This window comes from Salvia miltiorrhiza, chromosome 6, assembly GCF_028751815.1.
Source record: "Salvia miltiorrhiza cultivar Shanhuang (shh) chromosome 6, IMPLAD_Smil_shh, whole genome shotgun sequence".
NCBI classification, from domain to species: domain Eukaryota; kingdom Viridiplantae; phylum Streptophyta; class Magnoliopsida; order Lamiales; family Lamiaceae; genus Salvia; species Salvia miltiorrhiza.
The window spans coordinates 6,682,538-6,708,395 of record NC_080392.1 but is presented as its reverse complement, the minus strand read 5'-3'; the positions used below and the strand labels follow the sequence as shown (position 1 = coordinate 6,708,395).

General features: G+C 35.1%; 5 protein-coding genes across 5 annotated transcripts; 2 read left to right on the top strand and 3 right to left on the bottom strand.

The window, feature by feature from the left end:
• Positions 1-2,467: 2,467 nt before the first annotated feature.
• LOC130988279 (axial regulator YABBY 5-like) lies at positions 2,468-25,858 on the bottom strand. The gene is made up of 7 exons (XM_057912084.1): positions 25,551-25,858; positions 24,729-24,854; positions 3,942-4,071; positions 3,749-3,797; positions 3,566-3,641; positions 3,396-3,467; positions 2,468-2,701 (listed from the first exon to the last, which is right to left on the bottom strand). Exons 1-7 carry the CDS (start codon positions 25,611-25,613, stop codon positions 2,654-2,656), a joined length of 564 nt encoding a protein of 187 aa, XP_057768067.1. The 5' UTR covers positions 25,614-25,858; the 3' UTR covers positions 2,468-2,653.
• On the top strand, positions 4,889-8,513 carry LOC130988276 (protein FAR1-RELATED SEQUENCE 5-like). The gene is made up of 3 exons (XM_057912080.1): positions 4,889-5,451; positions 5,762-8,206; positions 8,282-8,513. The coding sequence occupies exons 2-3, from the start codon at positions 5,788-5,790 to the stop codon at positions 8,377-8,379; spliced, it is 2,517 nt and encodes an 838-aa protein (XP_057768063.1). The 5' UTR covers positions 4,889-5,451; positions 5,762-5,787; the 3' UTR covers positions 8,380-8,513.
• On the bottom strand, positions 9,921-11,422 carry LOC130988278 (uncharacterized). Its single transcript, XM_057912083.1, has 6 exons — positions 11,006-11,422; positions 10,805-10,877; positions 10,653-10,727; positions 10,461-10,562; positions 10,245-10,346; positions 9,921-10,144 (listed from the first exon to the last, which is right to left on the bottom strand). Exons 1-5 carry the CDS (start codon positions 11,383-11,385, stop codon positions 10,266-10,268), a joined length of 711 nt encoding a protein of 236 aa, XP_057768066.1. The 5' UTR covers positions 11,386-11,422; the 3' UTR covers positions 9,921-10,144; positions 10,245-10,265.
• LOC130988280 (uncharacterized) lies at positions 15,636-16,393 on the top strand. The gene is made up of 3 exons (XM_057912085.1): positions 15,636-15,921; positions 16,032-16,098; positions 16,199-16,393. The coding sequence occupies exons 1-3, from the start codon at positions 15,659-15,661 to the stop codon at positions 16,277-16,279; spliced, it is 411 nt and encodes a 136-aa protein (XP_057768068.1). The 5' UTR covers positions 15,636-15,658; the 3' UTR covers positions 16,280-16,393.
• On the bottom strand, positions 16,626-19,060 carry LOC130988277 (uncharacterized). Its single transcript, XM_057912082.1, has 6 exons — positions 18,767-19,060; positions 18,239-18,652; positions 17,800-18,149; positions 17,590-17,686; positions 17,406-17,504; positions 16,626-17,308 (listed from the first exon to the last, which is right to left on the bottom strand). The coding sequence occupies exons 1-6, from the start codon at positions 18,965-18,967 to the stop codon at positions 16,781-16,783; spliced, it is 1,689 nt and encodes a 562-aa protein (XP_057768065.1). The 5' UTR covers positions 18,968-19,060; the 3' UTR covers positions 16,626-16,780.

Below are 25,858 nucleotides of genomic sequence, written 5' to 3'. Positions count from 1 at the left end.
GACCCTCCTCTTTAAATTTGCGGGTATCGGGTACCCGATACCCGCACGGGTATCGGAGCGGGTGAGAGTATACCCGATACCCGCTACCCGATTTTACAGATCGTGAGGGAAATCGGCTTGCTGACTTTATGGCGAGGAAAGGGCATCAGACTCAAGAGTTGACTACTTTTGATTGTGTTTCTGCTCCTCGCTATTTTCTTGCTCTGGTTAGGATGGATCAACTTGGTTATCATAGCTTTAGATTCAGATCTCATGTTGATTGTTAGTTTGTTTTGGTTTGGTTTTTGGTTCGTCTTTTTTCTGATGTTGTCTCTTTTGACCTCCGGTTGTAGTCACTTTTGGGCCACAATTTTGTATGGTTTTGTTCTGTTTGATTTATTTTTTCCCCTGTGATTTCTGTTAGGCATTATCACTTTTGGACAGTATCATGTATGGGATACTGGTTGAGTCTAACCCCTCACCCCTTAGGTGTTTGTTTCTTTTTTTTCTTTTTCTTTTTACAAAAAAGCTTGACATGCTAAAATTGAATAGGAAATGAAATGGTGATTCTTATCTCCATTCCATTCTTTTAATTAGTAGTATAATATCTTCTTAAAAATTGGAATTCCCACTGCCATCAGACATGAACTTTCAAACCATGGGAATAATCATACATTAATTCATCCCTTCATTTGTTCCTCCCTCATTTCATTTCACCTTATCAAAGCATTTTCCAATAGCTAAAATTGCCATTACAATAATTCATAAACTTTGAATAATGAGTTCACAAAAGTCAATTTATTTCCCCATATGCAAAGCTGTATATATGCACATGTAGGTGATATATAGGTAATGCCATTTTTGTTTTTACGATAACTGAAAAAACACTTTTCCTATATATACTCACTTATAATTGATTACAATTTGTAAACAAATGGGGACGATATCCTCAAATGTAGCATGTACATATATTTCAACTCCACATTCTAAATTTAAGATTTCGAGAAAGCCCCTCTCTCTATCTCCCAAAATTGATGGATTTTTGTAAGTTATCAATGATTGGCATTTAGCGGCGTTGCATTACTTTGGTCTATATATGTCTTTGTGGAACATGTTTTCCTTAGATCATCTTTAGCCCTAGTGCCCTCACTTCCACTCCCCAGTGGATGGACTTTAATTGGAGCTCTAAAATTTTTATTTCAATTATCCTCATTTCTGTAATTTAAATGCATTTCAAAATTAAAATAAAAATTAAATTTTAAAATATTTTTTTATTAAATTTAAAACTTGAGAATTATAATAATTAAAATTAAAAAGTATATTGAAAAGAATTGAAAACGTTTAGAATTTTAAAATAAAATCAAAAATTGAAATTAAAAATCAGGTAAAAAATTAAAAGAATTGAAAAAATTGATTTTGTATTGTATTTCACATCGAAAAGTGTATGTTTCTCTATAATGTGCAGTGCACCATAAAAAGAGAAGCTATATTAAATTGATTTTGTATCAAATCTCACATCGAAGAGTGTAAATTTCTCTATATATTAATGTGTAATACACATAAAAAGGAAGCTAAATTAAAATTAAAAACACAAATTTGTTTTTAATGAACGAGTTCATAACACGCACCTGCCTCCAAAATTGGAGCTCGAATCGAACTTCATCGGTGCGCCACCGAGAAGGCGACTCAAGGGCAGGGCTCCAGCCCAGTGCTAGAGTCGCGCTGGAGTTGCTCTTAGAAATTTAAAGTTAGTTTAACAAAAGGTTACAAATTTCTCCATTCGTTTCTTTAAATGTTTTCGATGACTAAATTACACATACAAAAAAGATAGAAAAATTTATATTTACAATCTTATTAATTCTTTTTTGAAGGGGCCTTATTATGGTTCTAATAAAAAAAATGATAAAACACGAAGAATGACATATTTTTTTCTCTCAATTTTTGAATTGAGACACACTTATTAGGATATAATAAAAAAATTCCAAATGGGGAGTATGTCAAAAATACTATTCCCCCGTCCTTATAAATTGAATACATTTTATAAGCACGGAGAGAGTACTAATTAATTATATATATATAGTACACTTACACTAAATATTTATTACTTTTTCCGTCACTCTTTATCAAATTCCTCTGTTTCACCTCCATAAGAAGTGCATATTTTTCATTATCCACTCGCAATATTATAAATAATATGGACTCATTTCTCCATTTATAACACTTATCAACTAACATTCTTAAAATTAACTAGGGGAAAAAGTGTCCACACTATTGAGGAAAAGAAGAGTAATATTTATGAAGTTCCATAATTTCTACCAACCAATCCGCTTCGCATCTCTGCGCAGTAACATTATTTAAATCGTATCTATAACAATCACATCATCATCAATATCTAGTAGTACTACACAACTATATATATATATTAGTATAAAGAAGGATTTGAGAGACACAAGTACTCGAATATTAAATTATTAAGTGGTGGAAGCACTTAAATCCAATAAACATTTTATATATATTGGAAATATATATATCTAATAAGCCACAAATTAAAAGTTGATTGAAAAACAATGAAGAGAAGTAGCCACAAACATAAATCAAAGTAGATAATGCAAGCTAGAAATACAAGTAGGGTTGAATGGTGTTGAGGCCAGCTAGGTAGCTAAGATCGCAGCGATCATTTGTTCAGAACGGCAGACCTTCTCATTTGATGCTTGTCAGAGTTCTGTCCAACATGAAACATCCAAAACTTTTACACATTTATGTATTTATATATCTACATTTATGAATATCCATCTCCACACTTCATAAAGCCCTTCATTAATATACACATATATATTTGTAGGTGAACTCATAAATTTGACTATGTGAGACAAGAATGTAAAATTTGCAGTTTACTCTATCGACAACATCCAACCAAATCATCATTCATGTAGGTCTAAAAATATACGCTAGCTTTTATTTCAATCGAAATACTACTCCTATTAAACTTAATTCTTTTAATTAGATATTATGAAGAGGTGGTCTCCTATACACCCGAGTGTATCGTACCCGACTCAGATCCTGACTGTTGGACAATCCTGACCCATTTTTTCTTGAAATGACACTAACACTATTTTGTTTTACAAATGACACTAACACTATATTGAAATGATACTAACACTACATGCAAATGATACTAACACTATATCGAAATGACACTGATACTATATGCAAATGATATTAACACTATATCGAAATGACACTAACACTTGACATTTGGGTAGAATAGTCCAGTTGGGTTAGATCTGGGTCAGGATTCGGGTTGGGTACGACCCGGGTGTATAGGAAAATTTGTGTATTATCAATCATTAAGGCGTGAAAAGAATGTTTCTTTAACATAATATTAAGGGTTAATTAATTAATATATATTGGCTCACCTGATCATCATGTTTGGCTTCGTTATTGCTCTCCAACATGAGTCCGAAATGGATATGAGGAAAGTGTGCCCACTATAACAAAAAAATAAAACACTAGTATTTATTACCCATGACACTATAATTATTATTTATTAATTGCTATATATGAAACACGGTTTAAAATAGGTTACATTTTTGGCAGCAGTGCTGAATGCTTCCCTGTGGGTGATATCTGGATTGTTCACCTTGATTCTTTGAATCTCCTCTCTGAAAATTTATGACATTCATAATAAAATCTCACTGAATTAATCTTCTACCAATAATTCATAAGAGATAATTGACTGAAATAATGGAAGAGTAAAGTATTTCATTACTTAATGAACTGATTGTATGCAGATGGAACGCGCTGCCGCTTCTCGGGGGCTGCCATATATGTACATAATTATTATTGAACCATGAATATTGGTGACATTAAATGAAATGCAATCTGCTGAATATCTTTGTTATATCTAAAATTATGGAATTGCAATTATTAGTAAATGAGAAAGAAAGAAAAAAAAGACTTACGACGATTAACGATCTTCTGATTTGGTTTAGTGATGAAGCTTGGAGGCTGGATTGGAATCCTATGGCTATGGTTCCATTTGGAAGAGGAGCCTCCATCCACTCTGTACTCAGATGACGCGTAATTACCAACCTGATCATATAGTTAAATTAAATATATCTCGATTAATATAAAATTAATTTGTCAATAATAACCAAATTAAAATAAATACTAGTAAAACTAAACAGTAAATTAAACCATGTTTTAATATGATTGCATGCAAAGCATATGAATTAAAATATCACCTGACCTGATGAGTGGATAAATCTTGGAAGATTTTTGAAAATTTAAAAATGAAAATTGAAGAGATATAAATGTAGTTAGTATTAGTATTTGCAACAAATTAAATAACTACTGTATTAATCAATTTTGTAAAAGGAATAAAGCAAGGGGGAGATTTTCGAACCAATATAACGAAAAGATGTTTTTCTCAGAAATTAAATTTAAAAAAAAGGAAAAAGAATAAACGAACGATATTGAAGTGACTGAATCAGTTAGGAAAGATAAAGTGTTATAGCAGCCGTATTTGACAGTTGCAAGATCTATCAAAGTAGCAAATTAAATAAAAATAAATAAATACAAAATACTGTGTTTCCATTGTAGCAGACAGTTTCCCTGATCACCACAAAATTCCTCAAGGTCTCCCCCCTTTGTTTGTTTCACACACACACACCCACACACACATACATACATATATATATATATATATATATATATATATATATATATATACATAATGTGAAAAATACATCAAAAGAAAGAAAAAAAAGCAGAATTGGTACTTGGATTGTGGCGGCTGTTAAGAAACTAGGGTTTGATTCCCTCAAAAGAAGCAAAATCTGAAAACCCTAGTTTTCAGAAGCCTATGAATTTGTATGATCGCCCACAAATTGAGGTGAGAATGGGAAATGTCTAACCTCCACAATGTGCACTACACATCGCCGTTCGGATGGTGACACGTGGAAGCGCAGAATATTTATTTGTTTTGCTTTATGCGGGGCCGGGCCGGGTTTGTAAATGAATAATCCGCCTCTTCACTGTTCTGGGTTTGTGTTGGTCAAAGGCCACTACATTCATAGGATGTTGACACGTGTGCCTAACTATTGCCTAGTCCCTACTTCAGAAAATTAAAATTTTGCTAGGACACGTTTCGGTCCTTCCTTTTTTTTAATTTTCATGTTCCTTTTTTACAAGCCGTTGGATTAGCTTTCTAATTGGCTTCGAACAGAAGCTTCTCCAATTTCATGAACACAAGTTTGAAAATTTTGAGAGTTTCGTCACTTGCGTCGGATTTCATGCTCTTCTTCCACGACTTCGACCAAGAGGAATAAATTGTGTTTTAAAACGCGAACACGACGCATTATTCGAGCCTGCAAATTTTTTCTTGGTTTGTTATTTTTTTTACGGTGTTGTTCGCTGGAAAGGCCTTCGTGAAGTGATTAACGAAGAGAGCTGTGGTTGGCCTTGGTAAAGGTAAGCATTTCCCCTTCTGAGAAGTTACCCATTTGCGTCGTTTGAAAAGTTTTGAATTTGTTTTTTTTTTGGTGTTATGAATGGTAACCCTAGTTTTTGTTGTGTCAACATTACTTCTATTTAGTTGAACACGTCACTAATATATCCCACTACTTTGTTGGTTTTTATTCTTGTGAATGTGGCTAGCGTTCGCTATAATCCGTCATTGTTTGAATTTTAGAGATACTATGTGGAAGTGAAGTAATTTATATTTCTATATCGGTAATTTTATCCGCGAAAGCACCTTGCTTACAAAATGAATGTTTATCAGGTCCTGGTTCCTTGGATTTGGAGCAAATGAATATAGATTTGAATGCTAGTCCTCGGAATGATGGTCTTGAAGACAGTTTCACCGACAATCTGTGTATGGATGCATTTCCCAATAATGATGATACAAGTGAGGATGAAGAGGAACAAGTGTTTGAGTTGAGCAGTTCTCCTCAAGAAAATTATTCGAGTGATGATGGTGAAGCAACTGGAGTCGGGGAAGATGCTGAAGCAACTGGAGATGGGGAAGATGATGAAGAAACTGGAGATGGGGATGATGATGATGAAGCTACTGGAGATGGTGAAGATTGTCGTCAATCCAAGAATTCTGCTGATGCGGAAGTCGCTGACACAGAAGTTGGTGAACGTTCAGTGCAGGTTTCGAAACAATTAGTGGAAAGTTTGTTGAACGTTGGTTGTTATGTTGATACCTTGGACGAGGTCCATGTGTTGTATCGTGAGTATGGACGGCTGTCTGGATTTTCAGTTAGAAAAGGAAGTCAATCGTATTTCCTCAATTCGATGACAGTTCGATCAAAGATGTATAATTGTTCATGCGAGGGCTTGCCTGATAATAAGTGCTCCATCGGGAGAGTTCCGGTATGCAAAAGACAGTCGTATAGGTGCAATTGCAAGGTGAAGCTCCGTGTTGCTCGAGATGAAGGTGACTCACCATGGAAGGTGACCATTTTCGATAACGACCACAACCACAAATTGCTTGACCCTAGCGAGAGTTACATGCTCCGTTCAGCCCGCAATATGTCTCAATCAAAGAAGACTTTGCTCATTGCATTGACGTCTAGCGGCATTGGTGTTAGTCGGGCTTACCGTTTTTTGGAGAATGAAGCAGGTTGTCGTGCTAATGTAGGCTTTCTACGCAAGGATGTGTATAACGCCCTCAATATTGAGCGTAGAGAAATGTCGAAAGTTGAAAATGCAGATGTGAATCGGCTTATTGAGTATTTCACCGATAAAGGTTTGCGTGACCCATCATTCTATTGGAAGGTGAAGGTTGGGGATGACGGACGACTTAAGAACCTCCTTTTCCGCGATACAAGGTGCCTCATTGATTACCAACATTTCGGTGATGTTCTTTCTGTTGATGCCACTTATAAAACTAACAAGTACGACTTGGTTTGTGTTCCTATTATTGGAATCAACCATCATCGCACAAATGTGATGTTTGCAATGGCCTTCTTGTCAAATGAGAAAACAGAATCATATGAATGGTTGTTTTCAACGTTTCTCGAGTCGATGTATCGTAAGGAGCCGACCATTATTTTCTCAGACCAAGATCAAGCTCTAATGAATGGGCTCGATAACACATTTCGCGAGGCATCACATAGGCTATGTCAGTGGCACATAAACAAAAATGCCGGGAAGCAATTTGGCAAGTTGAACTACAACAAAGAATTCAAGACTTTATGGTATCGTTGTATGAATGGCTGTGAAAACGCCATTGAGTTTGATGCAACGTGGAGTAGTATGATTGGGCAGTTCAATTTATCGGGGAATAGATGGTTTAAAAGCATGTATAACCTTAGGAAGCGATGGTCCTCTGCTTTCACTGTACACAAATTTTCCGGTGGGTTGCATGCTACTTCTAGAAGTGAAGTAACGAACAAGGTGATTAAAGAATTGTGCAGTTGTACCTCTAGTGTGTACGAGTTCGTCATTGGTTTTGAGAAGATGCAAAAAAATTGGCGTACTCGTGAGTTTGAGGAGGACGTGTTATGTCGGGGCATGCCCGGCATGTTTATACAAAGGTCCGGTATTTTGGTGCAGCTAGGTGAGTTGTGCACTCGGAATATTTTCAAATTGTTTGAGGCTGAAGTATTGTATTCCATAACTGTGAAGATGACCGAAGAAACAATTGATCTAAATGTGGAAGTGTGGGTCTTCAAGGTAGTTTCGTCGACTGCGATCAAAGGTTACCGCGTTGTGATGGTGAATCAAGAAACGAAAAAAGGTACTTGTTCCTGTCATAAGTGGGAAACGGAAGGAATTATTTGTCGGCATCTATTTAAAGTCTATTTTCATTTGAATTTGGATCGGATTCCGGACGAAATGGTGTTGAATCGGTGGCGTCGTGACTCGAAGGACCGGATACCAATTTCTGAGCGGGCTATCGAAAGTTGCGGACCAAACAACTTTTCCAACATGGTGTTCGTCACTCACAACACCAAGCGTGTGTATGATTTGATGAGTGAATGCAAGGACAATAAGACTTGTCGGGATGCAATAGATGAATATATTGGGAAGATGATGGATGGTGTCCGTAAGTTGTTGAAGGGTTCCAAGAGTGAGAAGAAAGAAGCCTTGCATCGGCCCATAAGAAATCCGATTTCGAAAAAGAAACGTGCTTCTCGGCGGAAGATGTGTAGTAAAATGTGGGAACGTGGAAGCCAACGCAATAGCCATGCAACAAACAATGCTGGCGAAAGTGATGGTGAGATATAATCTGCGTTTTCAATCTCCATTCATTGACTATCAGTAATTTATTTACGTTTTTTATGTTCGACAGACGAGGAAGAGGATCGTGTTCGGAGTTCCTTTGGTCGTCCAGAGTCCATAATGCGTGATCGTGATGATGCCTCTCCTGATCGCTTTTCAATGGAATAGTTGTTGTGGTGTGAGGTCTTGAATTTTTTGAATGAGCACTCATGTTTCTTAGCAGACTTAAGGTTTTCTCTTCATTGTGGCTGCTCCAGTTGTTACGTGTTTGTGCTATGAATACTACTACAAATCAATTTTCTATGTTTGTATGGTGAAATTGCATATTTTAAAATTCGTAGCTGTTTTTAATGATTTAAAGTTAGTTTATGATATATCTATTTGTTTCCCTTGAAAGTTTAGAGTTTTCGCTTTATATTTCCTTGAAACAGTTGATGACATAATTTCATTATTATGTTTCTTGAAAAAGGAATCGAATAGTATCTTCGGTGCACTGTAAAAAATCAGTAAATTTAAATATGAGTGTTTGTTTATTTTAATGTTTCTTCAAATAGGAACAACATATTATAGTATCGAGTATGATTAGTGGGAAGCATTTATAATTTTAGAGAAATTTAATTTTGAGTAAAATAATGTGGAAAATTGAAAATATAATTTTAGGAAGCATAAGTTGGGCAATCTTTAATTGGGCGATTTGAACTTTGCATGAATCAACCAAGCAAATAAGGCCACAAGCTCCAGCAAGTTTTTTTGAATTTGGCTCCAGCAAGTTTTCGTCCTTTTGTGTTTTGATTAGGGCTTTTGTTTAGTTATTATCTTTTGTGTGTTTATTTTAATCGATGACCACATAAATTGAAAAGGTGCTTTGTTTTGTTTAAGTTAATCTGTGACATCATAAAGAATTCTCAATTTTTTACTCAATTAATTAAATCTCATATAAATTAAATGCCAAGTCTGTGCCACATTAGCCACGTAAATGACACATTAGTTTTGATTTCGCCGGAGTTACTCATCGTGGGATATTTAAGAATCAATACTAAATTCATATATTTTTTGGCAAAAAAAAAAAATCATGATATAAACTAGAAAATTTGCAAACTTGATGAATTTTATGGCAATAACCCCTTATTAAAATTAAAGAAAGAGAGAAACGGTTGCTATGTTTTTATGAATAAATAGGATTTGGTTATTTTCCCATTTTCTTTGTTCTATCGGTAAATAGATTTTAGCTTAATCAAAAAGGAAAGTGAGGTTCAAAATTAGAGTATTATTGCACCTATATCTCCACTTAGCCACTCTAAAAAGTATTCCGCTTGCAAAAATGCAGGTTGCCATTGAGTTTGAATGTCAATGTCCTTTTAAATTCTTACAAATTTTTTTATATACATACTTTATTATTTATAAAATAATGTTATTCGACACAAAATATCCGAACGAAATATGGTAGAATACATTAAAAAAATAAATTTAATTAAAAATTTTAGTTTAACAAAAAATGAAGCATTATAATATGTTGTAAAATAATTTTAGAGAAATTAAATTTTAGTTTAAAATTTGTTTCCCCTTCGTCCTTCGTCCTTTTAGCAATTTCTAACTAGATCGTTGTTTGATAAAATGAAGCATTATAGGTTGAACTATGTTCAGTTGTCAACGGTTTCTTATTGTGTAGAAAATAATCATACAAACACACAACGAAGTAACATTTCAGATAGTCACCAAATAGTCCCTTCAAAATACCATAAAACGATTTAGTCGTGTTTGCGTCTTATAATATTACAAAAACAAGAGTTGCTTGATCATGCTTGTCAATAGCTACTTCGAAATAAACAGATTTCCATGAAATCTAAAAAAGTATCCAAAAAGATTTTCGGGAAATCTGAGTGCAAATAATAAGTAGGCAAGAGCAACGTCAGATGCGCAACACGATCATCTTCTGCATTCCCACACAAACAGAAAATATGTTAGGTACGGTAGTATAAAATGTTTACTTGAAGACGGTGAGTGAATGTAATTAACCACAGTACTTGACGTACCAAAAAACGAAGCCTTGTTCACTAAGGCTTGGGAAGCAGTCCGCAGCCCATTGAAAGTGCGTCGACATAGTTCTTCATACAGTTGTACAGCATGGTGTTCAACTGTGGCCCAACAAACATTGGAAAAAAGATTGGAAAAGTGTAATCTAAACAAAGCACTATGGAATCCAAAAAACATAGATTAAAATTCGTCGATATAGATTAGCGGTTAAATACCCCGATGAGAGTCGTTTTTTCAGCATGGTGTTTCTCCTTCTCAGCACGGTTTTGCGCTTTCAAAGTGGTTATCTCATCTGCTTTCTCCAAAGCCTCCTCTAGCTAGAATACCAATTACAATGAAATATTTCGTTAAAGTCCTTCATAATTGGAGTTCTGAAAATATAATGTCAAAGCAGCTAGAATACTCACCATGTCATCCCTTGAAGACGATACGAAGAGGTGGATTAACAGTGAATCTTCCAAGACTTGTTTGCAGATGGGACACTAATGAAATAAAAATAAAGATTTCATGTCAATCACGCGAAACTAAACAAGTTTTACTAAACAACAAATTGGCTTACAGTCGACGGCATCTGCGCATTAATCCACGTATCAATGCAATTCTTCCCAAAAATATGACCACAGCTGAGCGCACTGCACAACAAATAACCATTGTCAGCCTTCAACTGTATGTCTATCAAATAACGAAACGAAGTAAACATTTTATATAAATTTCTTGTAAACACGCATTGTACAGTTCAGAAATGTGCTATATAACGTACTGAGGGTGATTCTTGCCACCATCGGTCGTCGCGGCGAAGCATATGCCGCACTTAAGCTGTGTCTCCTTTGCGGGTTGGGAACTACCCTCGCCTTCAGTCTTTGCTCTTTTATGTTGCCTGGCGCATACCTTGCAAGTGAAAGGACGAGGAGGAGGGTCTCCGTAACCCTCCCCCTCGCTGGAGTCTTGGACTTCCACAACTTGGTGTGCTTGAGTGTTTTGGAGTTGCTGCGTCTCCATAGGCGCTGGCTGCAGACGGACATCGTCATCCTCGTATTCATCAATCAACGCGAAAATACTTCTCCCGTTGTTAAGCGAAGTCCTTTGCTCGTTCGTGATGACGGTTTCCACCCGGCGTCTTAAAGGTCGAAGGACAGACATCTTTGTTTATCTTACAGAAACCCTAATTTGATTTGAGTAGTGGAAGCACCACAGCATATATAGCGCTAGGCGTATGATTATTTTATTATAAAGGACAACAAGTATATTTCTATGAGAAGGTTCTGGCGATTTTTTTTAATTTAAAGTGGTTTTAGATTTTAGCGGGGAAGCGTGTGAATTTTTTGGCGCAATGTGTATACAATTTTTTCCGCCGACGTGTAGCGGAGTATTAGATAGTGAGTCAGTCCAAAGCGAAAGGATATTTGAAGAACCTATAAGTATTGTGTAATAATTTTTTTTCTCTGTTAATAAATTTCAAGTGCGGCAAGATGAAACGCAATTTATTGAATTTGACGTAGTCGCCAATTATTTAATTTGACTTAATCCCACGTTACATATTTTAGTGCCATCATTTTTCAATTTTCTTAAAACAAAACACAATAAATTACTACAGGGTGATTTGCCATTGAAAGTGAGAATTTAAAAATAAACCACTCCACAACTAGTTCAATGCTATTAAGATGACATCTAATACATTAATAGAAAAATTATATATAACGTCAACATTAAAATTAAATGGAATCTCAATTGGAGAATCTCAATTTCAAGTGTGATGATAATTGGAATCTCAATTGGAGAATCTCAAATTCAATTATGATTAGTGGAATCTCAAATTTCAATTATGATTATTGGAATCTCAATTTCAAGTGTGATTAGTTGGAATCTCAATTGGAGAATCTCAAATTCAATTATGATTAGTGGAATCTCAATTTCAAGTGTGAGTAGTGGAATCTCAATTTCAAGTGTGATTAGTGGAATCTCAATTTCAAGTGTGATGATAATTGGAATCTCAATTGGAGAATCTCAAATTCAATTATGATTAGTGGAATCTCAAATTTCAATTATGATTATTGGAATCTCAATTTCAAGTGTGATTAGTGGAATCTCAATTTCAAGTGTGATTAGTGGAATCTCAAATTCAAGTGTGATGATAATTGGAATCTCAATTGGAGAATCTCAAATTCAATTATGATTAGTGGAATCTCAAATTTCAATTACAATTATTGGAATCTCCATTTCAAGTGTGATTAGTGGAATCTCAATTTCAAGTGTGATAATTGGAATCTCAAATTCAAGTGTGATGATAATTGGAATCTCAATTGGAGAATCTCAAATTCAATTATGATTAGTGGAATCTCAAATTTCAATTATGATTATTGGAATCTCCATTTCAAGTGTGATTAGTGGAATCTCAATTTCAAGTGTGATAATTGGAATCTCAATTGGAGAATCTCAAATTCAATTATGATTAGTGGAATCTCAAATTTCAATTATGATTAGTGGAATCTCAATTTCAAGTGTGATTAGTGGAATCTCAATTTCAAGTGTGATTAGTGGAATCTCAAATTCAAGTGTGATGATAATTGGAATCTCAATTGGAGAATCTCAAATTCAATTATGATTAGTGGAATCTCAAATTTCAATTATGATTATTGGAATCTCAATTTCAAGTGTGATTAGTGGAATCTCAAATTTCAATTATGATTATTGGAATCTCCATTTCAAGTGTGATTAGTGGAATCTCAATTTCAAGTGTGATAATTGGAATCTCAATTGGAGAATCTCAAATTTCAATTATGATTAGTGGAATCTCAATTTCAAGTGTGAGTAGTGGAATCTCAATTTCAAGTGTGATTAGTGGAATCTCAATTTCAAGTGTGATGATAATTGGAATCTCAATTGGAGAATCTCAAATTCAATTATGATTAGTGGAATCTCAAATTTCAATTATGATTATTGGAATCTCAATTTCAAGTGTGATTAGTGGAATCTCAATTTCAAGTGTGATTAGTGGAATCTCAATTTCAAGTGTGATGATAATTGGAATCTCAATTGGAGAATCTCAAATTCAATTATGATTAGTGGAATCTCAAATTTCAATTACAATTATTGGAATCTCAAATTTCAATTACAATTATTGGAATCTCAAATTCAAGTGTGAGTAGTGGAATCTCAATTTCAAGTGTGATTAGTGGAATCTCAATTTCAAGTGTGATGATAATTGGAATCTCAATTGGAGAATCTCAAATTCAATTATGATTAGTGGAATCTCAAATTTCAATTATGATTATTGGAATCTCAATTTCAAGTGTGATTAGTGGAATCTCAATTTCAAGTGTGATTAGTGGAATCTCAATTTCAAGTGTGATGATAATTGGAATCTCAATTGGAGAATCTCAAATTCAATTATGATTAGTGGAATCTCAAATTTCAATTATGATTATTGGAATCTCCATTTCAAGTGTGATTAGTGGAATCTCAATTTCAAGTGTGATAATTGGAATCTCAATTGGAGAATCTCAAATTTCAATTATGATTAGTGGAATCTCAATTTCAAGTGTGAGTAGTGGAATCTCAATTTCAAGTGTGATTAGTGGAATCTCAATTTCAAGTGTGATGATAATTGGAATCTCAATTGGAGAATCTCAAATTCAATTATGATTAGTGGAATCTCAAATTTCAATTATGATTATTGGAATCTCAATTTCAAGTGTGATTAGTGGAATCTCAATTTCAAGTGTGATTAGTGGAATCTCAATTTCAAGTGTGATGATAATTGGAATCTCAATTGGAGAATCTCAAATTCAATTATGATTAGTGGAATCTCAAATTTCAATTATGATTATTGGAATCTCCATTTCAAGTGTGATTAGTGGAATCTCAATTTCAAGTGTGATAATTGGAATCTCAATTGGAGAATCTCAAATTTCAATTATGATTAGTGGAATCTCAAATTTCAATTATGATTATTGGAATCTCAATTTCAAGTGTGATTAGTGGAATCTCAATTTCAAGTGTGATTAGTGGAATCTCAAATTCAAGTGTGATGATAATTGGAATCTCAATTGGAGAATCTCAAATTCAATTATGATTAGTGGAATCTCAAATTTCAATTACAATTATTGGAATCTCAAATTTCAATTACAATTATTGGAATCTCAAATTTCAATTATGATTATTGGAATCTCAATTTCAAGTGTGATTAGTGGAATCTCAATTCTTAGTAATTTTAATAAGGGTCGGGGCCATACTTCAGTCAATGAAAATTCTTAGTTTCTTCGGATCCATGGCCAAAAGAAATGAGACTATTGCACTCCAAAGTGAGATTATTATTTTTTTGTTAATACGAAACAAAAGGAGAAATCAACTCTTAGATTACGGAATAATTCAATCGCAAAACTCTATGTGTGTAATTCATTTGTTGGCGTCATATGGGCTCTGGATACTCAAAATCAGGTCTTTTAATCAATATCTTTCAATTACAATTTTTTTTATAAAAATAAATTTTATTTTAAGTTGATAAACTTTAATTAGTATTTATCAGTGAATAATCTCAAATTCAAAAATTATATACCCTATATTTGAATTAATGAACCCAAATAATCTATTATTAGTTAAAATAAATATAAACAAGTAATTATAAACCCTAAAAGGATGAGTGATCCCTTGTTAGTTATCTTTATATAATATAAATGCATACTAAATTAAACTACCAAATAAATATAACATAGTTAAAGTTAAAATACTCATCAATTGCAAGGCAAAACAAAACAAACCATAACAACACATCAACTGACCTGCTCAATCGATGATGTTTTATCTGGACTAATTGACGTTGCCATGCTCTACTGCTTTGAAACAGCACCATAGCCATGGAAAGACTCCTCTCGTCGACCAAGTATATCAGCAAATGCGTAACATTTTTTACGCAGCTTCTAAATCATGCCATGCAATAATATCAACTTTTGGAACAGGAGGGTTGACGTGAAAGTCTCAAACACTTGGATTATATGCATGCAATAATAAGTTCTTCAAATACCAACCGCAACAAATAAAAAAATGAATTCAACTAAACTTGATATTCAAATATCCACGACAAATAATAAAAAAGAATTCAACAAATATACCATGACAATATTTTTCCCCCAAACAAAAACCATGACAAAATATATTTTTTCTTCCTCAATATTTTTCCCGAAAAAGTTCTTGTCCAAAACAAAATTCTTGTACATTCAAATTTCTCAAAAAAAATATATATACATATTTTGTATAGAAATAAATATATATACGTATTTTTTAAATTAATACCAAAACAATGAATGCTCAACCACTCGTATTCAATATGCATTAACTTGATGCTTTTTAAAGGTCACAACACATTCCACCGCATCTTCAAAGATAAGAAAAACCAAGCTATAGCAATCGCCGGTTGATGGAGAAACCAGAGCATTTCGATGATTACGGTGATTTAGAGGAATACCTATACATTAAAAGCTTGAATCTTAGTTGCCCTTATATCCATTTTAATGGACCATCAACCAAGAAGCCAGCCGATATTGTCGCCGACGATGACGGTACGACCGACGACGGGAAACCACCACCGCATGTACTAAGACAGCAACACGTTGCAGACACAAACATAAAGTGTTTTCTTTGTCAAAGCCTCACTCAAACCGCCGGGGAGCACCAAATAAGGTATTCATTTGTTGTCTTTCTCACGTATAAGCTTCCTACAAAACTATTTCTACGTCCAAACATTTACTTTCAAACACAATGAATTATGACACCCCTCAATAAATTTTCAGTGTATACCCATGTGGCCTCGTCTTTGGTTATTCATGCATCAATGGCGCACTCACGACGGGGAACGAGGTAGGTCAATATAGATGAAATGTGTAAACACTTACGAAACTTTCTCAATTATGAATCTGTAAATTATTTCAATGTTCTCACTTGACAAACTTTCTTACAGACCTGCCCGGGTTGTGGGCAACAACACGTGGGGTGGGAGGTAACTAAACTTGACATTTCCCCTGATCAGATTATAAAATAAGTACGTCCGAATCCATGTACATGCATACCGTACACAATAAAACGAAGAATCTCAAATTTCGAATGCAACATGCCTGAACGTCTATATTATTATTTGTGGCACAGGAACAACAAATCAAGCGGTGAAGCGAGTTACCCGTAGTCTTGTTTAGTAAATTACTATTAGTTATTTTATCTTTAATTTATCTTCTACGACTATGTTCTAAAGACATTTCAACTGCTGATTGCTCCTTCTCGTGCTATTCCTGTCATTTATTTTAATCATATGTCCGGTTTATGGGTTTGCCACCAAAATTTCAATAGTAATGCTAAATAAATTGTACGTCTCTAAATAATGAAACATTATATTCACGTAAGAATGCATGACATAAATAAATATTATGCCCAATGATAAAGTTTCGTAGCAATTAACACATCACATAATCAAATATATATATCTCGGTCCTAGTACAAAAGTCGAGCATGTAGGTCATATAAAATTAGCTCATTTAGAGATACCAAACTACGAATCCAACAACGTAGCAGTCAATTCCTTTGACAGCTCAAATAACTTAGCGCAATATCCCTTGCGGGAATCTTCACAACGAATCGGATTAATTTCCAACACCGATACGTTATAGGCACGACACTCCATGAATTTCACGGCCATAATACCACAATCACTTAGATTTACCTGCTTTGGTGCTCCGGAGTAATTCACCACATTCCAAGACATCTTCAACGGTTTACGTTCACAAGTTGACGAATCCCATAATCCACCAAGCCTGCATAGTATAGGAATGTTCTTTCGTATGTTTGCAAAATGAGCCAAAATATCCTCCCAATCTTGTTCCAAAGAATTGTATACAGTGATGAGTTGTTCATCCAACGACACATCAAAGAAGATCCAATGAGAATTGTGGACGTTGGCAATGCCGAAGATGTGATCAACTTCACACCATCTCAAACCCCCACTAACCGGACGTTCACCCTGGACATAGGGCATCATAATCGGCAAAAAATCTTCCACATTTGGACTTCCCAGTGTTTGCTAAAAATAAAAAACATAACAACACATAATCAAAGAGTGAACAATTATTTATATGTTAACAAGAATCAATAATTAAAAAAAAAATATGCCTCCTCACCCAACAACAAATCTCCAAACATGCCCATCTGCGGTGGTTTGTTATTCCAGAATGCTTATCAAAATTTATGATAAGCAAGTTAATGAGTGCATCTATATGCTGCAATAAGAAGTATATCACAACGACTTAACACATAGGTGAACGGGAAATATGATTCAATTTGGGAAAGAATCTCGATAATTACCATGTTGTCAAGCCAACCATCGGGACTCAACAAAGTATTGAACCAACCTAAGTCGGCGTATTGCAAAATCTCTGTAGGCAACAACACTAAATTTTCCCTACAAATATTTAACAATATCCAAAATTAAGGCAATCAACAAAAATTTCAAAAATCAAAATCCGATGCCAAGAATATTAACCAAACTACATAACAGGAAAAATTACATATTACCTAGGATTATTCGTTGTGTGGAGGACCCATTCAGCAAAGGGCACCAACTGAGCAGATGACATATTGTACTCGTTGGGATCGTACATGCACAATCCAAAGGCTTTTTCAGCAAACACGGCACTTGGATTCGGCTTCATGCAAAATAGATCGGCTGCCACGTCGTTACGATCTGAAATCTTCTTTCTATCGACGTCATCCATGACATTTTTAAAAACTTTTTGCTCACATGAGCAGCAAATTCCTCCCCCACACTTTTTAATCATAACTTCAAAGTTTTTTAACTTCAACTCTATGTATTCCTCCAAACACTTTATTTGTCCCTTCAGGCTTAAGAACATATTAGTAATATCCTGCATATATATATATATATACACAATTACTTGGACATCCAAAGTTTCGACTACCGAATAACAAATGTTAAATTAATTACGCAACTCACATTCAATTTCGCATCCACGATCAAACTCGAACCTTCCGGAGTAACCAAATGAGTGTTCGAATGCCTATCGCTCCGAGGTGTATTTTCACTTACATGAATTTGACCTCCGCGACTTTTCTTCAATTTTGGAACTAACCGTTTCAACTCATGAGGTTCAATTATCTCACAATCCTCAAGATCAACTGATTTGGCAGAAGTATTCCTACATGGTGAACTACCCAAGCGTAAACTCTTCCTCTTTGAATTTTGCTTCTTCGAACTTGATTTAGTTCTCTCGCCACTGTCAAAAACTAGTTTCCGCCCAACGTTCTTAGTCTTCTCGACGAATGGAGAAGGGGATGCGACCGCCATCGAAGGGGTGATGCCGAGCTGCACCAAATTCTTAATTTCACTAGAGGATAAAGACATGCGTACCTAAATAGCATTCCAAAAACTATATGTTATTTTTCAATTTCACAAATCGACGTACCATTCAAAAAACACCACACAGAAGCAGTCAAAATATATAAATATAAATATTGTGCTTACAGGTTCACATCCATGCTCAGCCAAAAAAAATTTCCTTAGCCCATCATCTTCCAAAATCAAGCTTCGAGTAACAATCCATTTCATTATTCGAGGAAAACTCGTGAGACGTGCTGCATTCAACGAGGCACAATATGTTCCAAGAGCCGGCATAACTTCATATGCCCAACACTGTAGCGCGTAAACAAATCCATAGGCGACCATTGAGTTAGTGTGCAAATCTTTCACAACGGATGCCAACTCACGCTTCAACCGATGCGTCGAACTAACAAGATACTGATATGAAGCTAGACCCCAAGGATATGCATTAAACATCACTACTACAAAAATGCACATACATAACGCTTCATACATAACGGTTTTTTTAAAAAACCGTTATGTATGAGCGCATTTTTGGAAAAGATAACGGTTTTCACAAAAAACCGTTATCTATGTACTGTTGTCCATGGAAATAGATAACGGTTTAAGTTAATCCGTTATGTTTATGCGTTATCTATTAGTTTCATACATAACGGTACTACAAAACCGTTAACCCGACCGTTATCTATGAGCATATTTTAAAACGGTTTATTAAACCGTTATGCATCATTGCTTTAAAAACTGTTATGTGTAAAAAAAATTTAAATTTTTTTAAAACTTATATTGTATTATCTGAAACTCATGTTTCTCTCAAATCCCTCCCAATCAAGCTCTCTTAAAAGTTTACACAGAAAATTCTCTCCCCTTCTCTTTCAAGCTGAGCGGAGCAGCTAGGGCTCCGCCGCCGCGGTTGCCGAAGTTCCGGGGAGGAGCGCCGGCCTCGCCCGCTTTAATTCCTCCGCCTGAAACCCTAGGGCCCAGATCTAAACTCCACCCTCTTCGACCTAAAATTCTAACTTCCTTCCAAATCGTCTGCTCTCCACCCCGTCAAATTGTCTCTCTCAAACCAGTGAAGAAAACGCAAGAGAAAATCCTAACTTTCTTCCAAATCGGAATCCTCACTGCAGCGGTTGATGCCGCCGCCGACGAGCAGTTGTTGCTTCCGATTCTGGCGCCGCATCTACTTTCTCGGACCCTCTCTCTCGATTCACCTCTCTCAATCAAAGAAATCAACTGAAATAGGAAAGGGAAGGAAGCCCTAATTTCGCCACCCCTGTCATCTGCTATCCCTAGGCGCCGCTACTGCACCGCCTGCCACGTCGCGCCACCCTTCTTGTCTGCTAACCCTAGCCACGGCGAGCAGCGCCACCTGCTCGTCGCCGCCCCTCTCGTCTGCTTACCCTAGCCACCGCGACCAGCGCCGCCTACTCGTCGCGCCCCTCTCATTGTATGTACAGTTTTCTATTTTTGCACATTAGTTTGTTCGATTTTGTGTTTGATTGCATTGACAAAGTAAATCTCTCGTTGTTGTAGGACATGGAATGTGGGTTGAGGTTAATTGTTGCCTCTAATTCATGTATTTTGCATTGAGTTTATTTTGTTTTATTTTAGATTTGCTATCTGTTTAGAAGAGATTTAGTGTTTCTAAGTTTAGTTTTGCTTCTCGCTCCATTGCTATCATTAGAGGTTGTCAATTCTAGCTCTTTTGCAGGTTGGACTTGTACATTTACGATTATTTGGTGAGAAAAAACATGCATACAACAACTGGAATCTTAGTCGAAGAGGCTGATCTTCAGCCCAAGTCTGTTGGTATATCACTTCTTTCTGGCCGCTGCTTTTGAGATTCTTTAATTTCTTTAGAACTCTGTGTTTTCTTAAATTTAATGTGTCTATTAATGGAAGAAGTAAATCTGTGTTTCATTCAACGAATTAATTTTTTACCTTTCCCATGAAAAGGAAAATGAGAATGAACTCGTTTATGTTTCTCTAATTAATGAATGTGCGTTTATGACTTATCTGAAGTGTGTATACTACCTCACTCGCTTAATTAATTTTGTAGAATCTTTTTTAGTGGAAAAGGTAAACAAAATTGATTTGTAATTGCATGTACTTTTCATCTTTTAAAAAATCTTAGTCATGATGAATTGGCAACTATTACTGTTTCAGCTCGCATGTTGATTTCTCCACCGATTCGGATTGTTTTTAGCCAGTTATGACAGCACAATCTGATTATAGAATGATTTTGTCATATATGTTGATCCAATCTGGCTAAAGAATCTTATCAAAGTGCTATCAAGTTGTAACATTAATTTTTGTTTACTAGACTCCACATTAATTGAAAGTTGTTGAGACAAATCACCTAAAGTAATCTGAGTACTCATTTTGATGTTTCACATTTTCTTCTACAGTTATCAATCCTCCTGAAGGATTTCTGTCTGAGTGGTGGTCCTTATTTTGGGATGTATACTCTTCTAAACTTCCGAAGAATCCTCAGGGAGAACAAGCCAGCACATCAAAGGTTTTTTGATTTTTTCTTCTTCTAATTTTTATAAGAACTTGTTTGATTGCATTCTTGTATAACAAAGGTCATGCATTGAAGTTGATTCTCGTCTAATTTTCAGCTACCTATGAATGGTGGACCTGTGCTGCAAAATCCTCGGACCTGTTATGTTACATAACTGTTTTGATATGCTTATGATTATCTGTTGGATGTTATAATTTGTATCTCTATTTGCAATGATTTGTTCTGGGGGAATTGAAGCACAAAGTTCTTTATAACCAGGTTTTTCACTTCAGAAGTGATAAGTGGTAAATGGTCTTTGATTCAAGATGCTAATATGTTCTTTGATGTGTGATCTGGTCTTGCAGCCGTCGTCAGAAGAAAGTTAGTAGCAAGCGGCAGTGTCCTGTTATCAATGTATGCCTATTTTCACAAACAATAATTGGTGTATTATTACAGAGAAGCAAATTTGAGATATACTATCTGTTTTTGCAGGATGTCAACTATAGTACTGGTTCAATGAGATCTATCCCTTTGGAGCTAACTCCTTATCCACCAAAGCTGATACAGGATGACATCGGACATGCAGATGCTGGTTTGTACACTTGACCTTTTAAAATTACTATTATCTTTCCTATGCTTGGATCATATATTTTACATGTTTAATATTTGCATTATTCTTGTTGGCTTGCATGAAAGATGCATGAAACATGCATACCATATGCCTGGACAGTTCATTTCCAGTTGTTGAAAATCGAGGTATAGTCTTGAAGGAATGCTAATTCTATTCATGTGTAGTTGGTTAGTGATAGGAGGACTTGCATGCTTGATGTCGGAAATTGGTCAAGCTGTGGGTATCTTTTTACACTTTATGTATTGTTTACTATACATGAAGGAGCAGGTTAACTCATTCATTCTCTTTTACTATTTTTTTAATTAACAGAAAGAAAAGCAGATATCTCTCTTTTTTCATTATCTAAAATTAATATTCATTTTCTACTGCAGTTTGTTTGGATGGAAGTCCACCTTCATATGCCTATCACCAGGGATTCGAAAGTGGATCTAAAAGTCGGGTTGTTTTTATGGAGGTAAACATATTTCAATTATTTTTTTCCATATTTATATTTATTTTATACACATGCATGCTTTATATATATATAATATATATATATATATTGATTATTTTTATTTGCAGGTTACTTTTCACAGGAAGGCCAAGCAAGTTACTTTTCACAGGAAGAACTTGCAGGTTACTTATTAAGTTAATACTAATCCATCTTTCTCTGGTTGCACTGATCCTAACTTGCACTTTGTCGAGTCACATGTTCTACCCTTAGAAGCTTGAGAGAGGTTGTTGAGCTGCTGAAACTCATCAAAGTTGGAGCATGAAGGTGCTTCTGTGAAGTTTTTTTTTTTTTTTTTTTTTGAGTTAGGCTCAAAACATTATGTATGAAGGTTTTGGATGATAATGTATGAAGGTTTTGTGTTATATATAATATATGTTATTGATGATTTTATCATTTTATTGTTTATAAATTATTTATTTATTTCTTGAGATAAATAACAGAAAATTGGAAAAAAATATTAAATATTAAATAATAAAGATAACGGTTAAAACCGTTATAAAAAGTACAAAAAACTGTTAACTATGATGAAAAAAAATAAATATATCTCTAATACATAACGGTAAAAATATTAAAACATAACGGTTCCTACCGTTATGTATTTCTTACAAAGATAACGGTTTAAATCGTTATAAAAAGTACAAAAAACTGTTAACTATGATGATAAAAAACAAAAAAAAATTCTAATACATAACGGTAAAATCTTAATACATAACGGTGAAAAACCGTTATGTATAACTATTATAGATAACGGTTATGTACCGTTACGTATGAGCATCGTACCGTTATCTATACTATTATACATAACGGTAAAAAAACCGTTATGTATGACTGTATCATAGATATCACCACTATACTTATCGGTTTTTTGGGGTCATAGATAACGGATTTTATCCGTTATCTATGAGCGTTTTTGTAGTAGTGCATCTTCATATCGTCCATCAAATGCAAATACCCCAAATCCAATTTGCCACTATCTTGATCATTGAACACCAAGACTCCGTAAATTAGGATTAAATACGCTAGCTTAAGACTTCTCACCGACTTTCCTTCGCTTGTTTGACACTCCTTGCGGAATTCTTTCTCAATATCCGCGAATATCAAATTAGTTCGTGACCCAAACACATTACCATGAAATTTCGAATGTTTTGGGAGACAAATATCACCACTGAACTTTAACCCAGTCATTGCACAATAATCGGCTCCTCCGAACTCCATTACCTGACCACCAAGGTTAAACTCTAGTGTTTTTTTCTCTAAACTACTAGAATGCAGCCTTCTACACAAGAGTTTCAATAATTCTCCTTGAAACTGTATCTCACCAAAGTCCATTAGATGGCCTAGGCATGATTGCCGCAAAACAGACATTTGGGACACAGACAGAAGTTCGCGTATATCTTCCATATACCAAAGTTGACATCTCGGTCTCAATGAAATACCTGCAAATATCAAATTAATTGACTACTAAATTATGCGTTGCACCACTTACCAAAATAATACTAATAATAATATTAATACAAAAATCCGATTCGTATTACAACGACAAAGGTAGTCCAGTATTATATATATTGAATCTCCATAATTTCTACAGCGAAAAACATACTTACATTATATTAAAAATAGAATAGTGCGCAATTATTACAAACCTAACATACATTTATTGTGTTTCGTTCTAAAACCCTGGTTCAGATTTTTTCCCTCCCTTATTTTCCAACTCCATCGCATTTATGATATCCACAAACCCTAGACCATTTTAATAAGAAGCAGACCACATATACTGACATACATTCACAATACTTACACAATATAGATGCAAATAACATGAACTACTTCCCATTGTAGAATACGGCTCGGCCATCAAACTTTTTAAACTTATCACTACACGACTTATAGATGCAAAATACTTACCCGATTCGGTTTTGCTGTTCGATTCCATCATAACCCAGAAAAGTCCCTGCCGATAAAAATTTGCAGGCTCGAATAATGCGTCGTGTTCACGTTTTAAAACATTTCAATTTATTCCTCTTGGTCGAAGTCGTGGAAGAAGAGCATGAAATCCGACGCAAGTGACGAAACTCTCAAAATTTTCAAACTTGTGTTCATGAAATTGGAGAAGCTTCTGTTCGAAGCCAATTAGAAAGCTAATCCAACGGCTTGTAAAAAAGGAACATGAAAATTAAAAAAAAGGAAGGACCGAAACGTGTCCTAGCAAAATTTTAATTTTCTGAAGTAGGGACTAGGCAATAGTTAGGCACACGTGTCAACATCCTATGAATGTAGTGGCCTTTGACCAACACAAACCCAGAACAGTGAAGAGGCGGATTATTCATTTACAAACCCGGCCCGGCCCCGCATAAAGCAAAACAAATAAATATTCTGCGCTTCCACGTGTCACCATCCGAACGGCGATGTGTAGTGCACATTGTGGAGGTTAGACATTTCCGTGAGAATGTTTTGTAGAGAGAGAGAGAGAGAGAGAAACCTGAGCATCTAGGGAGGAAGGGTGCAGAGAGTGGAAGGCAGCAGCCATATTCACAGACCAAAGATTGGCGCAGTGGCCGCAGCGAACCGTCACAACATCAAGCAGGTTCTTGCATGGAACACTCACCTGCACATTTAATTTCATCCCAATTTCAGATCCCTAATTAAGCACACACATGAGAAAGCAAATTAAAGTGTGTTTTAAAGGAAAACCTAAAATCTTTTTAATCATGAGAAAGTAGCAAGGCTTAGAAAAAGATGTGGATACGAAATCCATGATAAGGAGATGTCTTCATCACCTTAGAACAAGCAAATTTACATTACCTTTTTATTTTAAATAATAAAATAAGAAAAATCTGCAGGGTTTTTTTTTTTTTTTTTTGTTGAATTCGTGTATGAAGAGAGGGTGATCCTAAGCCGATGAGATCGCGGAGTTATGACTTTAATTTTTTGTTTGTATATATGGAGTGTAGAAAAGATGAATACAGAAAAGCTTTAGACGATGTAGACATGACTAGCTCTAGCTGCATCTAAAACACACACAGAAAGAGAGAGAAATTGATTGTATTGCACCACCAAGAAAAAACCCTGATTTCTGAATCGAGGGGGTCAGCTTTAATCATCACGAACATCGCTCTTTCTTTAAAGAAAAAACCAAGTCAAAAATGATTAAAAAGAAACAAGAAAAACTCGGATATCGATGAACAGCTCCATGCACACACAACACAACACAAGCAATCATATAGGGGAAATTGACAGCATATATGAAAAGCAGATCTTAAAAGAGAGAATGTTGTTTTAAAATAGATAGATAGATATATACCGCAAGAATAATACTGCAGAAGTTGCAAGGGATGTAGCACATCTGCTCAGCCACAATCTCCATTTTTGTTAGTAATATATTATCTCACTTTCTCTCTCTAGAGGATGGTAGTATGTATATATTTGAGCTAGTAATTATGCATAGCAGGTAGCAGCAGCTATATATAAAGAAATTGTAGGGAATTAGGTTATAGAAGAGAGAGGAGGGGTAGCTAGGGCATTGGGGAATGAATGTTGATCATGTAGAAGAAGAAGGGGGTTTTGGAAGCATCAGAGAAATAAAAACAGTACATGTGCGGAGGTGGGGCG